Consider the following 15,643-nt stretch of genomic DNA (forward strand, 5'->3'; position numbering starts at 1 on the left):
TAAGGGGGAGTATTTCATCCTCTTCAAGGAAAAGGACTTTGAAATGCACAAAACTGAGGAACCAGAGCTTAAGGAAGACTAGGACTCGGTTCAGGACGAACCTGACAAGCTGCTGTTGCCACAGCTGAGATTGCTGCTGGTGGCCCACATGAGCTGTGGAGCCTAAGTTCTCACAGGTGCTGGTCATCGTGGCTTTCATAGCAAGTGTCCAGGCTTCAGAAAAGCCTTTTTAAAGTTGGGTCCTAAGCAGCCAAGTCATCCTTTCCCAAGCGTTGTGCAGTACCAGTTCGTCTTTAAGCTCTGCTTCTGATGTTTTCTCCTTTCCCTAAAGCAATTCTGAATCATTAATGTAATTAAGAAAATATTGTCTGAGACCATTTTTTCTTTCTTTCTTTTTTCTATTTATTTAATTCACATATGTCACCAAAGCTGCAAAACAGGAACTAAGCATGTAGTGCTGACCCAGAGGTAGCCAAATGGGAACACTTTCTCCCTGGCCTCCTCCCGGGAGTCCTGGCTGCCTGATAGGAGGAGCGTGTGCTACTGTTTCACAGGCCGCCTTATTTGGGGCTTCTCCCCAAGAGAAGCCCCTCAGCAGACCCATTGGAAGCCAGTGCCACCTGGTTTCTCATGCCAATGGAAATCATGCAGGCCAGGCATGTTTGCCAAGTACAGATGCCGCCGCCTTCATATCTCTGGTGTCCCCACCTCAGTCACCCCAAGAGAGGGGCAGCAAAAGAAGCTAGAAAGAGCTGTAGTGCCTAGTGGCCACTGTCCAAGGACAAATCCTTTCTAGGTTTTTCACACTCTGACCAGCCAAAGCGTAGGTCCTGTTCTGCAGCTTTGTGAAAATGTAGCTGCTCAGACCACTTAAAGTATATAATCAAGTGACCTGTTGAGTGTCTGTGTGCCACAGACAGGGGTGGCACCCTGACCCTGCCCTGCCCTTGCCTAGGAAACACACTGGAGAAAAAGGGCGGCAAGGACTTTGTCGAAGCTGTTCTGGAACTTCGGAAAAAGAACGGGCCCTTGGAAGTAGCTGGAGGTAAGGTGGGAAGGGCCCTTTGCTCCTCCAGTGTGCCGTGCACAGTACTAGCGAAGAGCTGAGAGTTGAGGAATATAGTAGTGCCGCTCTTTCTACAAGCTGGAGGACCTGTGAGCTTGACCACTCAGAACGCAGCCTGTGCATAGTCAGCAGCTGAAGGCTCCTGAAAACCACCTTCATATTTAAAAATTATTTAGTAGCTCCTGTCTGGCGTCTCCATCTCAAACGCAAAGGAATTTCAGCAGCCAAATTTGATGGTTCCAGAGCTGGGAACCATCGAGGGTGAGACTGAGCCACCTGCAAGGCCGCTAGTGAGCCATCCTCTTCGGCCAGCTGGGTTTCTAATGGGAAACCTAAACACCGGTTGCTCATGTGCCATAACCGCCACTCTTGGTTGGAGAGGGAAGAAAAAAGCTGGGGACATCCATGGGGGGGTGGGCTGAAATCTGGAGTAGGGCTCGAGTTTGGGGATCTTAGAGGGTTAGCAGGTTTGAATGACAGGGCTTCCTGGGTCCATCAAAGGGGAGGGGCACCTGCTCTGCATGAAGACAGACTCTCCTCTTCCTCATTTCTTACTTTGCAATCCTGGATGCCTATTTTATCAAGGCCTTCTGTTTCAAAAGTAAATCTTGACTAAATGTGGACATTAGTAATTATATATAATGTCTGCAGAAGTCCTCTCAGGAGAGGCAGCCGGCCTTGCCCAGCGATGCACTGTCACATGCATCCTGGACTAATTATATATAGTGTCTGCAGAAGTCCTCTCAGGAGAGGCAGCCGGCCTTGCCCAGCGATGCACTGTCACATGCATCCTGGACTAATTATATATAGTGTCTGCAGAAGTCCTCTCAGGAGAGGCAGCCGGCCTTGCCCAGCGATGCACTGTCACATGCATCCTGGACTAGTGTCATGGTCCTGTAGCAATGAAGGAGGAACTTTGATCTGCGCCATGCCTCTTCTGTTGTCCTGTAAGGGGCACGATGTGCAGAGCACCAGTGGAAAGTTCCTGTAGGCAGACCCACCTAGGCCAGCCTTGAACAAGGGTGGCCATGGATGAAGGTGACTGCGGCAGGGACTGCTGGCCACTCCTCCCCGTACTCCCATTGCAGGCCCACCAGTGACCCTTGGCCCTTGATGTGGTCCGATGGGAGGCAGCCTGGCACAACCAGAGCTGTGACTGTGGGAAGGCTGTTAGATTTAGAATGGTTCAGGTTACTCTTGCTTGCTTTAATAACATCTTTTGGTCTTGATTCTAAGCTATTAAGATTTTGTTGTTGGGCTGGAGAGATGGCTCAGCCGTTAAAGGCTAGGCTCACAACCAAAAATATAAGATTTTGTTGTTGTTATCCAAGCTGGTCTCAAACTTGGACTCAGGTGATGTTTTTATCCCAGCCTCTCAAGTGCTGGGATTATACCTGGCTTAGGAAAGTGTCAGGAGAGCAAAACCTCCCCCTGCCCAGAGCTAATCTGTTACGTGTTGTATTCTAGCCCTTTCCCACTCAGTTTAGCACCAATTTCAAATGCTCCTAACCATAGGGCTCGTGTCAGCCCTTTAGCCCAGAGCATGTGCACCTAGTGAGCACAGCCCTACAACTATTAATGGCACCATGAGACCCTACAGAGTGGCCTTAACAGGGCCCCGGGGACAATGCTGATGATTCAACAAAACAGGCTTTGACACTCAAGCAATCCAAGAACTTAAGTGTCTTCCTGTAGCAGCCCCTGAAGTGTGCTGGCTCCAGAGCTGCTCCAGGAGACATCAGGCTGTTTATAGCTCATGCATGTGGCAAAACCTTGAGGCTGTACCCTTAGATGTCACAGAGGGGAGGAGACAGTCATGGAGATGTGTGTCTGGAAACTGGCCCCTCCTCAAGAAAGGGAAGAGTTGCATCCTAAAGAGCCCATCTTGTTCTGTCATTGGGGCCAGGATCAGGTCACACAACCAGGCTGCTGCTGCTTCAAAGCCTCCAACCCCAGGCTGTGTGACCCGTGTGTAGGAAGTTAGAGGGCCGACACAGTTACTCACTGACATGCAGTGGAACTGATGGGTAAAGCCCACGCCTTGCTTCTGAGGCAGAGGGACTCACTGACATTCTTCTACAGCTCCTGGTAGCAGTAAGTCAAGTGCCGCTGTCCGAGTGGGGAGATGCCTGAGGAGGGTTCCCAGCTCAAGCTGGTGGAGGAGTTGGAGAATGGAAGTGGCTGCAGTCTTCCTTGGACACAGGCCCGCAGAGGCAGCTAGGGGATCACTAGAGCAGGAGAGCAGGTGTGGGTTTGGCCTGTGACATGTTCTTCTTCTTGTCCCTTCCAGCTGCTGTTAGTGCAGGCCATGGCCTGCCCGCCAAGTTTGTGATTCACTGTAATAGTCCAGTCTGGGGTGCAGACAAGTGTGAAGAACTTCTGGAAAAGACAGTGAAAAACTGCTTGGCCCTAGCTGATGACAGGAAGCTGAAATCCATCGCCTTCCCATCCATTGGCAGTGGCAGGTATGGGCACAGGAGTGCAACCATGTCAGTCATGGTGTGTTTTCTGCTCTGCGATCATGGCCCCTGAGCATAGAGCTGTCACCTGAGGCAAGGTCTGCTGAGGCTGCCTCCAAGCATTGCTTCCGCCTGAAGCACAGTCAAAAGAATGCCAAGGTAAACAGTGGGGTTCTGGGGCTAGAGAGTCTGCTTGGCTCTTACAGCACTTCCTGCTCTTGCAGGGTACCGGTTCCCAGCATCCACCTGCAGTGGCTTACAACTGCCTATAACTCAAGCTTCAGAGTAACACACTTTTGGCCTCTGCAGGCCCCTGTATGCAGGTAGCATATACAGATATACATACACATACATTTAAAAAAATCATTAAAAAATATGGTGTGCTGATGAAGACTTAGAAAGATCTAAAACTCTGTGACAGCAAGTGTCACCACAGAGGAGTCTACAGATAGACCTCACAGGGTCTTGAGGGGCACTAAGACTCAGGTGGATTCAATCAGGAGTGGGAATGCAGAGAGAGAGAGAAGGAACTTTCCAGCAGAAACCTGTAACTACATGATAGTTCAGCTTTGGATTGCCATACAGACTTTTGGGCAAAGCCCCTTCTTAGTAAATGTTCTGCTGTTGCAAAGACACACTTTGATCACGGTAACTCATAAAGGAAAACATTTCATTGGGGCTGGCTTACAGTTCAGAGGTTCAGTCCATTGTCATCATTGTGGGAAGCATGGTGGCATGCAGACAGACATGGTGCCAGAGAGGTAGCTGAGTCCTACATCTGAATAAACAGGCAGCAGGAAGAGAGAGAGCCACTGGGCCTGGCTTGAGCATCTGAAACCTCAAAGCCCATCCCCAGTGACACGCCTCCTCTAAGAAGGCCACACCTCCTAATAGTGCCATTCTTTATGAGCCTATGGGGGCCATTTCCAAACTCCCTCATCCCACTCCCTGGCCGCTATAGGTTTGTAGCCATATCATAATGCAGAAATGCATTTAGTCCAACTTCAAAAGTCCCTGTAGTCTTTCTTTCTTTCTATTTATGTATGTATGTATGTATGTATGTATGTATGTATGTATACAATGTTCTGCCTACATGTATACATGCAGGCCAGAAGAGGACACCAGATCTCATTACAGATGGTTGTGAGCCACCATGTGGTTGCTGGGAATTGAACTCAGGACCTCTGGAAGAACAGTCGGTGCTCTTAACCTCTGAGCCATCTCTCCAGCCCCCCTGTAGTATTTCAGTCTCAACCCAGTTTAAAAGTCCAAAGTCTCTTCTGAGCCACATGGCACTCTCTTAACTGTAACCCCCTGTAAAATCAAAATCAAAAAGCAGATCGCATACTTTTAACATGTAACAGCACAGGATATACATTACCATCCCGAAAGGGAGGAAAGGGACCATAGTGAGGAAATACTAAACCAATGCAAAACCAAACACCAGCAGGGCACACTCCAAACTACGCCTCTGTGTCTGATGTCTGATCGCTCTTCAGACCTCCAACTCCTTTTAGCCTTCTTACCACAGCACACTTCTTTCTCCTGGGCTGGTTCCACTCCCTGTTAGCAGCTGTCCTAGACAGGTATCCTACAACTCTGACATCTCCAACACATTGGGGTCTCCAAAGGCAGTCCAGGCTTCATTCACCTTTACAGCTTCACACAGGGGCCTCTCTAGGCCTCTGTTCGTGGATACCCCTGACACATGCCTGGCCTCTTGGCTGTGGGGGAGGTGGATACAAGGTGGGGCTGAATGAAAATATTGAAAGACAAGCACTTGGGGCTAGGCCCTGCCCCAGCTCCTGCTCATCATGTACCCCAGGTGAACTTAGGAGACCCACTCTCAAAATGAGAGGACCAGTACTGGGACAGTCCAGGCCTTCTGCAGCTGAGTGCAGAGGTGGGACTCAGCTATACACCTCTCCTCAACTGAGGTCAGGTCTTGGCTCCACCATGCACCAGCTGACTAATGGTATAGAAACAAGCCCTCACTCTGAAAAGTAGGCATAGAAACTCCTGTTGCACCATCTCAAGACTCCACTGTGGAGAGGGGCCGGGCTGCCTCAGAACCTCAGACATTGAACCCTCTCTGCTACCAGCTTGGGAAGGCACTTCAGAGGCTCTAGCTGCTGGGAGCTGAGACCTCAAGAAGCCCCAGCTGGGTGTCTGTACTGGCCAGTGGTGTGTCCGGATGGGGCACCTGCCTTCCCTGGGAAGCCCATCCCAGTTTTGAGGCTCCTGTCCCTCCTCTATCCAAGGCAGGATGGGATAAGGGCAATGACTGGCTGGGCCCTATAGTGTGCTGTCCTTCCAGGCAGCCTCTGCCCTGCAGGTTAAACGCAGCTCTTGCCAAACGTTCCCTTCCTCACATGAGCTGTGGAGGGCAGAGGGGCCTGCTCCCCTTTCTGGGTAGCACTGAGATCTCACACCTTAAACCCCACCATGGCCAGTCTCTGGCTGTTGCTGACCCCATTTCTCGGGAGCCTTTGGTGCTCCCACTGTGATGGCAGACGGAGCCCATCCCAGCCACCCCTCCCAGGCCAGGAGCTGTGGCAGATCCTCTCTCCCCCCAGCCTACAGTGTTGACAGAGGTCCTTCAGTCCTCAGTGCTGTCTACACAGGTAGTCTTTCTTGGACCTCTGGATGAAGGACCAGAACTAGGAACCTACAGTGTAGATGAGCTTGAAGGACCCCCGAGCAGGAGAGAATGAAAACTCACACCTGTGTCTGCAGGTGCCACGCAGAAGAGGAGCTCAGCCCAGCAGAGCTGGGAGTCCCTGGGAAGTGCAGTGCGTGGCTGGGTCCCCTGGCTGCACATCCCCACTGCAGTTTCTGTTGACACCATATGTAGATGTCATTTTAAGTCAGCACCAGAAAGCTGAGTGTGATGGCCGACCTGTAATACCTGCTCTTGGAGGACTGGAAAGGGAGGATCGCTACAGGTTTACGGCCAGCCTGGCTGTAGAGTGAGCCCCTACCCTGTCTCAGAACACAACAGGGCTGAACCTTCCCAGTGGCCGCTCCATTTGCTGTGCAGGTGTCTGCAAACACAAGTGTCTAGTCACAGAACTGCATATGCTACAGGTGCCCACCCCTCCCAAAGTAGAGTCAAGATCTTGATTTTTCATTTTAAAAGTGCTTCTGGATGAGAGCTTAAACGGCCATGCTATTGCTTCTGCCTCCCATAGAATGTTCTTTGGCATTATGTTACTGTGCTGTGTGACCTCTGGTAAATGAATCAATCTCTCTGTTCTGGGCCTTCCTTAATAAGCGAGGCCATGGGGTCTACCCTTCTTCACAGATGGCTCTGAGGCTCAGTTAATTAATGCTTCGGATGCGCTTTGATCTGCCCTGATGAAAGGTGCTTCTGAAGAGCAAGGCAATAGCAACCTTTATTGGAGGTAATAATTTCACGCTCTTTCATATGGCTATTGGGAAATTCTTAATTGAAGCATAAAAGTAATTCTCATAAAAGAACATCTGTTATTACAAACTTATTTACATTTTTCATGGAGTAAAAGTTTTTAAAAATAATCAATGGGAAGCTTTTAAAGGGCGGAATGCCAAGGGCAGCACATGTGCCGGCTTCCCTGGCCACATCTGTCAGGCAGACCTCGTCCACAGCCACCAGACAGCTGCCCTTGCTTTCATGGGAAAGAATGGGATTCTATCAGGCCAGCCAGTAAATTACAGGGGTTAAGAGGGGAAATAAAATGGCTTGTCTGTGGCATCCAGTGTCTCTGGCATAGAAGTCAAGGTGGAATGCAAGCACAGTGACGTGCTGGGAAGAACTTTCCCGGAGGGGCTGCTGATAGCCCCTGAGGTGCTGGCCTGCTCTTGCCGCCTCCCGGCTTTGACTGGGGCCAGTGGAGATCCCATTCTTGTAACCCTGGTCTTGGTCACACCTTGCGCTGTTAGACACGTGGAAGGGACCCCTCTTGGGGCAGCACACAGGGACTCACTAGTTGGGGGTGGGGCTGCTCTACTCCTCCCTTAGATTTATGAGCATAGAAGGAAAGCTCGTGCCTTTCAAACACCATTTATGGGTATTCACAGAGCCCCAGGCTCTGCTAGCCGCTTTATCTCTACTGTTAAATCCATGCACCGGTCAAAGAGCGAACTTAGAGGTTAAGGCATGCACCTGAGGTCACACAGCTCATCCTTGGCGGAGCTAGAGTTTGCTGTCGAGCAGGCTGGACCCCTTGCATGCCGATATGTTTTCTGCATGCCCAGGACCCCTGCCCACATGCCCACTGTGTCTTGCCTGGGCTGCCAGGGCACAGCAGTGTCCGGTACCCAGGCATGGCTTTAGAAAGAAAAACCAGAGCCCACCATGAAGTTCCCTGGCCTGCTTGGAAGGCTGGGAGGGAGAGGCTCTTCCCCTGCTGGCCTCTAGCTGTGATAAAGGAGCTGCTGCCATCCTCTGAACATCTTGGATTTCAGTGCTCTTGGCTTCTCGGCAAGAAGTAGCCTGGGGCAGCTTCACAGGCAGCCACTCAAGCCACAGAGAATGTGGGAAAGTGGGAACGCCCTGGGGACAGCAGCATGGTACAAGAAACCTAACCCTAGCAGAATGGTCATGTAGGTGGCAGCCATGTCCCCACAGTACCCAGAGTGCCCTGCTTCTCCCTCCTCCAAGATACCTGTTTGGTCTCCTCTGTCTTTGAGATGTGGCTGATGACTTATATTTTTGGGGGTCTCTGATTGACCTGCTCCTCACAATGGCCCTTACACCCTTTGAGGTGATGAGGCTTAGTGAGGCCCACAGCAGACTGGGGAGCTGGAACTCACCCCAGATATGGCCCTTCTGAATCCAGCTTCCCATGGACCCAGTTGGGACAAGCATCCCATGTCTGCCTGACCTGATCCCTTTGCACTAGCCTAGGGAGACTGGGGCCAGATGTGGAGAAAGGGTGCTTCAGACATGGCAGTAGTGACCCAAGGGGAGCTCACATGGCTCTAGTGTATGCCAAAGAGGCCCAAGACGGGTAAAACAGGTCAGCCCTACATGAGGAACTTGAGGTGCTATGAACACAAGCCACAGGTGAGCTAGGGGAAGTCTGGAAGGGAACCACAGGTGACCTTAGCGGCATCTCCTCATCTTCATCACACCCGAGGAAACCAGTGCCCCCATCCTGCTGCTCAAGAGCAGTCGAAGCCTGAATCTACCTCCAGAGCAGAAGCCTTGAACCCTCTCAAGTCTGTGTAGCTCGCCTGAGTTAGAGAAGAAGGCAGAGACCTGGCGAGACTGGAGTGGCCATTCAGACAGGAACTCAGACAGTACTTGTACCGAGAAGCTCATGCTTGGCATCTCTCTGGCAAGCTGAGGCCAGCATTGTTTACAGTGTTTACAGTGACTGTGATACCAACAGCAGTCATCCGGTCATAGCTGTCTGAGGGTTTGGGGTAGTATTTCACCACAGGAACCTTTAGGATGATCCTGGAAGACCAGTTATCCCTAGTGGGAGCCTGGGCCACCCCACCCCCCACCCCCGATGCATAACACATTATCTTGTGCTGCCCTCTGCCTTCATAGGCTGGGCAAGTCACAGAGACAGGGGTCATTGTGCGGCCAAGAAGTCTGCAGCTCTCAGCTGCCCTGCCTCTGCCCTGAGGTAACGGCGTATAGTCAGATCACCTATGTGCTGTTGGAGGAGCTAGCCAAAGCACTGTGTGACTACGGCTACCCTCACCTTTTGCAGGGATGGTGTGTGGAATGTCAGCATCTCACACGTCCACTATGTCCCCTGTGCTAGCAGCACAGGGAAGGGGCCTACCTTGCTGCTGCTTCCTGCTGTCTCTCCATGACCTCAGCAGGGCTGCTACTTTAGGGTGTGGCTTCCTCGGACACACAGGTTCACATGCACCAAGCAGCAGAAGAGTATGCTGGGGTGGATGCTGCTGGTGTAAACCTCTTCGAGTCCTGCCCTGCTCCCTGCATGTAGAGCATGCTTCCCAAAGAGTGGCCATAGACCTGAGAGAGGGAAAGCACCAGGTGGAGCCCAGCCAGGAGTACATGACAAGGTGTCCATGATGACAGCACCAGCCACAGGTTCAGACATAGGACACAGGGACAGGAAGGACCCTTCGTACAGCAGTAGTTACATACCCCTTTCAAGGGCCACAGGAGAGAACTAGAAAGCACTTGAGGGTCTGCCACTAAACACTGACCCAGCGAGGAGTGACCAGTAGTGCACCTAGGAGACTGACCTTGCAGTCAGGTAGAGGCTGGGACCTCAGCATCTATCTGCATCACAGCACTTCCACTTGGCATGCACCGGGTGGAGCTAAGGTTGAGCTGGAAGCCAAGCACCCCAGCTGGCAGAGCACACAGGGTCAGTTTGTGACCCAGCTAGGGGATTGTTGCAGGCAGTTCCTAGACCCTCCTGCTCTGCTCACCTGAGCAGGTGTACAGACACAGGCAGGCAGCCTCACATGCAGAGAACAGCTCCCCCCAGCTCTCAGTTCCCATCTCTCCAGGTCATGCCCATGCACTGAGGTCTGCCTGTTCCAGCAAACTCTGTTCGCAGGGCCTGAGTGCAGGCTCCAACAGGACACAGGGACACACAAAGTTAGTTGTGGCCTGCACTGTTAGAACAGGCTCTCCACAACTGAATGTCAAACTTGCCTCCTCCAGCGGTCCCACTCAGCATACCCTCTGTGCCCAGCTGACTCAGATCTGAGGCAGCCAGCCGCTGTGGGTGCCTCGCTGTAGTCCTTATTTCTGTCCTGTCCCTGCCATCCTCCACCCTAGCTAGACCACCAGGGCCACTCTGGGAGGAAACCAGACTGTCTCTGGAGCTCCGAGCTGTGCTGTGTAGAGGGTCCCTGAGCCATATCACACCTCACTATTTCCCAGAAGCTAGGAAGATACCCTGAGGTGACACATTGCCCTCTGAGAATGAGCTGCATTCCTGAAGTATGTGGAACTGCCCTGGTCTCCTAGGTGATAGCAGGTCACAAGAAAGCTTTTTCCTGTGGCCATGTGACACCTTGAGCACAAACAGCTGTGGAGAATATGGCTCTCCAGGTGGGTTGGTGTCAGGAGTGCAGAAGGACGGGAGTGCTGTGAACACATTCTCATCTCAAGTGTGCAGGGCACCCCACCTAGCAGCAGGTACCCCCCCCAGAGAGGACCAGCAGACTGCGGTGAACAGAAGCATGGACATGAAAGCTGCCCTAAAGCATTAGGTTATTTCCATCAGGTCAGGCCAGCCCCCGCCCTGGCACCCCCTGCCCTGTGCACTGCAACTCCTGTAGGTGCGTATGCAGTATTGACCAGGACGGCCTCGGGCACACAGGGACCCATCGGTGCTGAGCTTCCAAGTCCTGAGTTCATAGTCTAAGTTCCAAGCTCCGCATGACGTTTTCAGTAGAACCACACTTCAGTGGCAGGATAGTACTGACTTGGAGATTTCAGTGATATCCTGAAGTCAAGAGGCTACTTGGCCCAGAGTTCTGCTCTGCATGATAGTGACTGCCATGCCCTTTGCTGTGACATTAGCTGATACAGTTTGGAGATGGTCTCTGGACAAACAGCCCTTGGTGCCATGAAACCCCATAAGAGTGCCATACAACTGGAGGCCAGAACTACTCAGAGAACCCTTCGCCATGATGGGCTGACACTAATACTCAGCAGTGGGACTCTAATGGTGGTTCCAGGGACAATGGAAAAAAGAAACAAGCTTATGCACCTCGACCACTTCATGCACATTCAGCTTCCTACTTCTTACTGGCCACCTTCTAGAATGTTCTCTGGGTCATGCCTCCCTGTGAAGATTATATCACATTCTTCCTGTGCCCACGGATGCCTGGTTATTGCCCGTTATCTTGTGAGTGGATGGTTCTGTCTGGATGATCTAGAAGAGCCATACTTTTGGTTTTGAATGAGTTGCTTGTTAAGCACGCAGCAAGCAGGAATAGAAGACACAGCCAGCAGCAGGTAGACAGCAAACATCAAACCAGGTGCTTGCAACATCCAGCAGAAATCTACTCTGGAAGCCTCACAGAGCAAGCAAATGTAACCGAGTTCATAGCAAGCAGCACATATCAAAGGAGTCAGCAGTGATCTGCTGAGGAGCCCACCAAAGCAGCCGAGCTGTAGAGTTCTGAGCGGTGTCCATGGGTGGGCTTCCGGTGTCTCATTCCCACCACAGCCATTTTTATAGCATGGGATAACAGTAACCTCGGTTAGAAACGGTGTGGCTTCTGGTTGTGCCCAAGATCTCTGTGTTTCTTTGTCCTTCTGTCAGAGCCAGCCTTCCTCAGGACAAGGACACCTGAGCTGACCATGCTCTGAGATGAGGGAGGTCACACACTGGTCAAGAGTTCACTCCCAAGTGCAAACAGTACATGACAGTTTCCTATTCAGTGTATCCCACAGGGACTTTCTAACACTCCTGCATGAACACCTCCAGGGCTCAGTAAGCACCATCCCAGAGTGAGGACCCCGCAGGGCAAGCCTGAGGTGCGGGGCAAGCCTGAGGTGCGGGGCAAGCCTGAGGTGGGCTCATTGTGGATGCTCTGAGTGCTGACCACTACCTTCTCGCCTACAGGAATGGGTTCCCGAAGCAGACAGCGGCCCAGCTCATTCTGAAGGCCATCTCCAATTACTTCGTGTCCACTATGTCCTCCTCCATCAAAACCGTGTACTTTGTGCTTTTTGACAGTGAGAGTATAGGCATCTATGTGCAGGAAATGGCCAAGCTGGATGCCAACTAGGCCAGCGACCCCTAGAGCCAGCACCGACCATGTCCTCTGCCTCCAACTGGAAAGAAAAAAAATCCCCTTTGCTCTACTGGGAGGTGGGACTCCTTTCGTTTTGTTTCGCTCATCTAGGGAAAATAAGGTTTTGGTTTCCAGTTTGATTGTTTTGGGCCTTCTAAAATGTTCTCTGTTAGCACTGATAGTCGGCACTGTCCTTGTTAAGCACTGCGTTCCAGACCGTGTTTGACTTAGTTAACCTAGGGGATTTTATAGTTTGACTTTAATGAAATCCCGATTAACACAGCAGTGGGGAGGACGGTCCCTCTCCTGTGTCCCAGCAGCAGGAAGCCCGTTTGTAACGTGTGTTGTGGTGCTTTACTGTATACCCAGTGGCGTTCTTTTTACTATAATGTTTTTTTTTTCCCTCAAGAAAAATCACAAAATTTGCAACAGACATAACTTTTGTTTACTTTTTGTCTTAATGATAGATTTGAAAATGAAAAATGTTAAAAACAGAACTGAATCTGTTGTCCTTAATTATATTTGCAATTTGAAATTTGTGTGAATTGATTTAGTAAAATGTTAAACTGTTGTGACTGGCATGCTTTGCATTCTTGTGCCTGTGAGCCCCAGGCCAGTCTCCCTAGGATGTGGGTCTCCCCAGGCAGCCTGTAGGCCAGAAGGCCCCTCGCTAGCCCCTGTACCTTGGCCAGTAGGTTGGACATCTGCTGGCCCAAGGGGTGAGTAGAGAACTCATGTAGAAAGCTTCACATCTCCTGAGTGTGGTCGAGGTATCGGCCCCATTTCACAGAAAAGGAAGGGAGTGTCCCCAAAGCCACACAGGCACGGAAGTGGCAGATACAGAGCCCATGGCCTCGGACTCTAGGCCAACTCCCTCCTACCCTTCTGGCCCGTCTGTCTGACTTATGCCTGGACTCTGTGGTTAGAACTGAAGCCTCAAGCCCTCTGCTGGTTTGCATTTGGTCACACCCCCGAGGAGGGTCCCTGGCAAGAGGGTCCCCAAAGACATTCTGCCACTCCCAAGGTCCCAGGATGTCCCACCACTCAAGGGTCTAAAATGCCTTAGCGAAACACAAAACACTTTCTGCTTCATGGGCGCTTGTGACTTAATTTGTCTAAAAGCACAGATGCTGCCTCACATTTCTTTTGGAAGTGTCCATCCAGAAGAGCAGGTAGAACCATGAAGAAATATGAAGCACCCTACAGAGCGTGGATGTACATAAGACCTCTTCCGCCAGGTGTGGTGGCACATGCCTTGAATCACAGTGTGGAGGGAGGCAAGGGCTGGCAGAGCGCTGTGAATAGAGGCTAGCTGGAGCTGTACAGACTATGTCTCAAGAAAAGGGGAGTCTCACAGACAGGCTGAGCAGTAGACACATCCACTTCTAACTCTGACCTGAACAATACATTCCCAACGCTACTCTTCAGAATCTTTTTTTAAACCAGATCGTTGCTGGGTTTAGATTGTCTCGTCTCTTGATTAGAATGGGACTTTGGTTGGCACTGATTTTCCAAGGGGATGTATCTTAAAACAGGAGCTTGGACTTTCCAGAAGCCACTCCATCCTCGAGAGTGTCAGTCCTACATGTAGCCACTACAGGGGCACAAGTAGAGACGCTCTTTGCCGGTAGTCTTGGCATTTGCTGTGTGCCAGGCACTGTCGTGAGTCCTTCATGGGCAACATTGCACATGCTGCTTGCTATCACATCAGAAGGCGGGGCCTGCTGCTGGCCACTTCCCAGCTGGGAACACAGGCTGAGGGTAAGTGATTAGCCTGGGGGCCGCTGTTTAGTGACAACAGGCCCTGACACTGATCACTCTGACAATCACCTGGCCTTGGTGGCAGCTCGAACTCAGAGAATGAAACCTCTTAGGCACTTATTGAAATGTCCAGAAGGAGCCAAGGTTTAAGTACCTTCTTTGAGACTTACATTTGTTAACCTTGGGAGCAATACCAATGAAGCCATGCAGAGTTTTTGAAGACCCTCCACTAGATGTCGCCCAAAGGATTGGGACGGGACCAGAGAAAAGGGCAGGCAGTTTCTGTTCTTTATGGTAACAGCACAAAAGAATCCATTGCATTTAGCAAGGTTTGCCTGAATTAACAAAATCACCTAAATGGTTCTAAACTTTGAATATCCAATGTACAATGATTCCTGGGATTGTGTGCACTAAAGAAACTTCAGGGAAACTGCAGGGAAGGCCTAGCTGGCCACCCGAGATTCCCATCAGCTGTAAACCAGCTAGTTGGTTTCTAAAAATGGGTCAAAATGTATTCTCTGCCACCAGCCTCTTGTTTGAAGGTGGGAGTAGGGGGAGACTCGCTGCTTTTAAGAAATGCATCTATTGGGGCTGGATAGATGGCTAGCTGTTAAAGGCTAGGCTTACAACCAAAAATACAAGAAATGTATCTACAAGGAACCTCTTAAAACACACATCTGCCTCCACTCAGAAGACCAAGCTTGAGTTAGTACAATGTGCATATAAATTACTGTAAGGGGACGCATGCGGGCACTAGATGTGCCCTGCAGCCCAGGCCATCCTGCCATGAGCTACAGGTAAGTGACAGTGAATGCCACAGAACAGAGTCCCCATCTCCATCCAGACTTCAGGGCCATATACTCTTGTACTCCAAAGTGGCCCCAGAAAATAAATTTGCCCCCTCACTTGCCCTTGGTGGTGGGAGGCCACCCTGAAAAATCCATGGTTTTCTCAGTAGCCTCTTCCACGAGCCCTCAAATGGCCCCTGGGGTCTAGTAGATCCCACTGCTCCAGCGGGGACTAAACTAACCACAACAGCAGTGGACATCCCTCCATACACATCCTGCTTCTCATGGCATGCCTGTGAGGACGATAAGGGTCTTTACAGGCACAGGGAAATAGAGGTGAAGCATATTCCCACAAGACCACATGGCTATGAAGGGAACTCGGATTTGAACCCAGCTCTGCCTGACTGTACCAGAGCTTCTCCAGGTAGACTCTTCATTGGTATCAGCCCATTATTTTGCTCTGCACTTAGGCATGGCTTCTTGTCTGTTCACTGGAAGGACCTGGGTGGTCAGCCTTGGGGCCGGAAACAGCCTGCTACATGGAAGATGAGTCAAAATGTGTACTGAAGGAGCTGGAGAGATGCCCAGTGGTCAAGAACACTGGATGCTCTTCTGGTGGCCACTGGAAAGGACCTAGGTTTCATCCCCAGCATCTGCATGGCAGCTCACCACTGTCCATAACCCTAGTTCCAGAGGTACCAACACCCTTCTGGCCTCTGGGTACCAGGCACAGATGCTTCACAGACACATGCATGCAAAGCACCCATATACATATAAAACTTAAAAAATGTGTATTTGAGCAAGCTAGTGCTTGACATGGATTTACTGAATACTTTCTA

General features: G+C 51.0%; 1 protein-coding gene across 2 annotated transcripts in view; it reads left to right on the plus strand.

The window, feature by feature from the left end:
* The window catches only part of LOC128104385 (core histone macro-H2A.1), a 65,065-nt gene extending 52,239 nt beyond the window's left edge, over positions 1-12,826 (plus strand). For both annotated transcript variants that reach the window (XM_052729277.1, XM_052729276.1), the window contains exons 7-9: positions 956-1,045; positions 3,357-3,531; positions 12,084-12,826. In XM_052729277.1, coding sequence (XP_052585237.1) covers positions 956-1,045; positions 3,357-3,531; positions 12,084-12,249 — 431 coding nt within the window. In that variant the 3' untranslated portion in view covers positions 12,250-12,826. The remainder of the gene's footprint in view (positions 1-955; positions 1,046-3,356; positions 3,532-12,083) is intronic.
* Positions 12,827-15,643: the final 2,817 nt, after the last annotated feature.

Source organism: Peromyscus californicus, unplaced genomic scaffold (genome assembly GCF_007827085.1).
Source record: "Peromyscus californicus insignis strain IS unplaced genomic scaffold, ASM782708v3 Scaffold_8__1_contigs__length_139910024, whole genome shotgun sequence".
NCBI classification, from domain to species: Eukaryota; Metazoa; Chordata; class Mammalia; order Rodentia; family Cricetidae; genus Peromyscus; species Peromyscus californicus.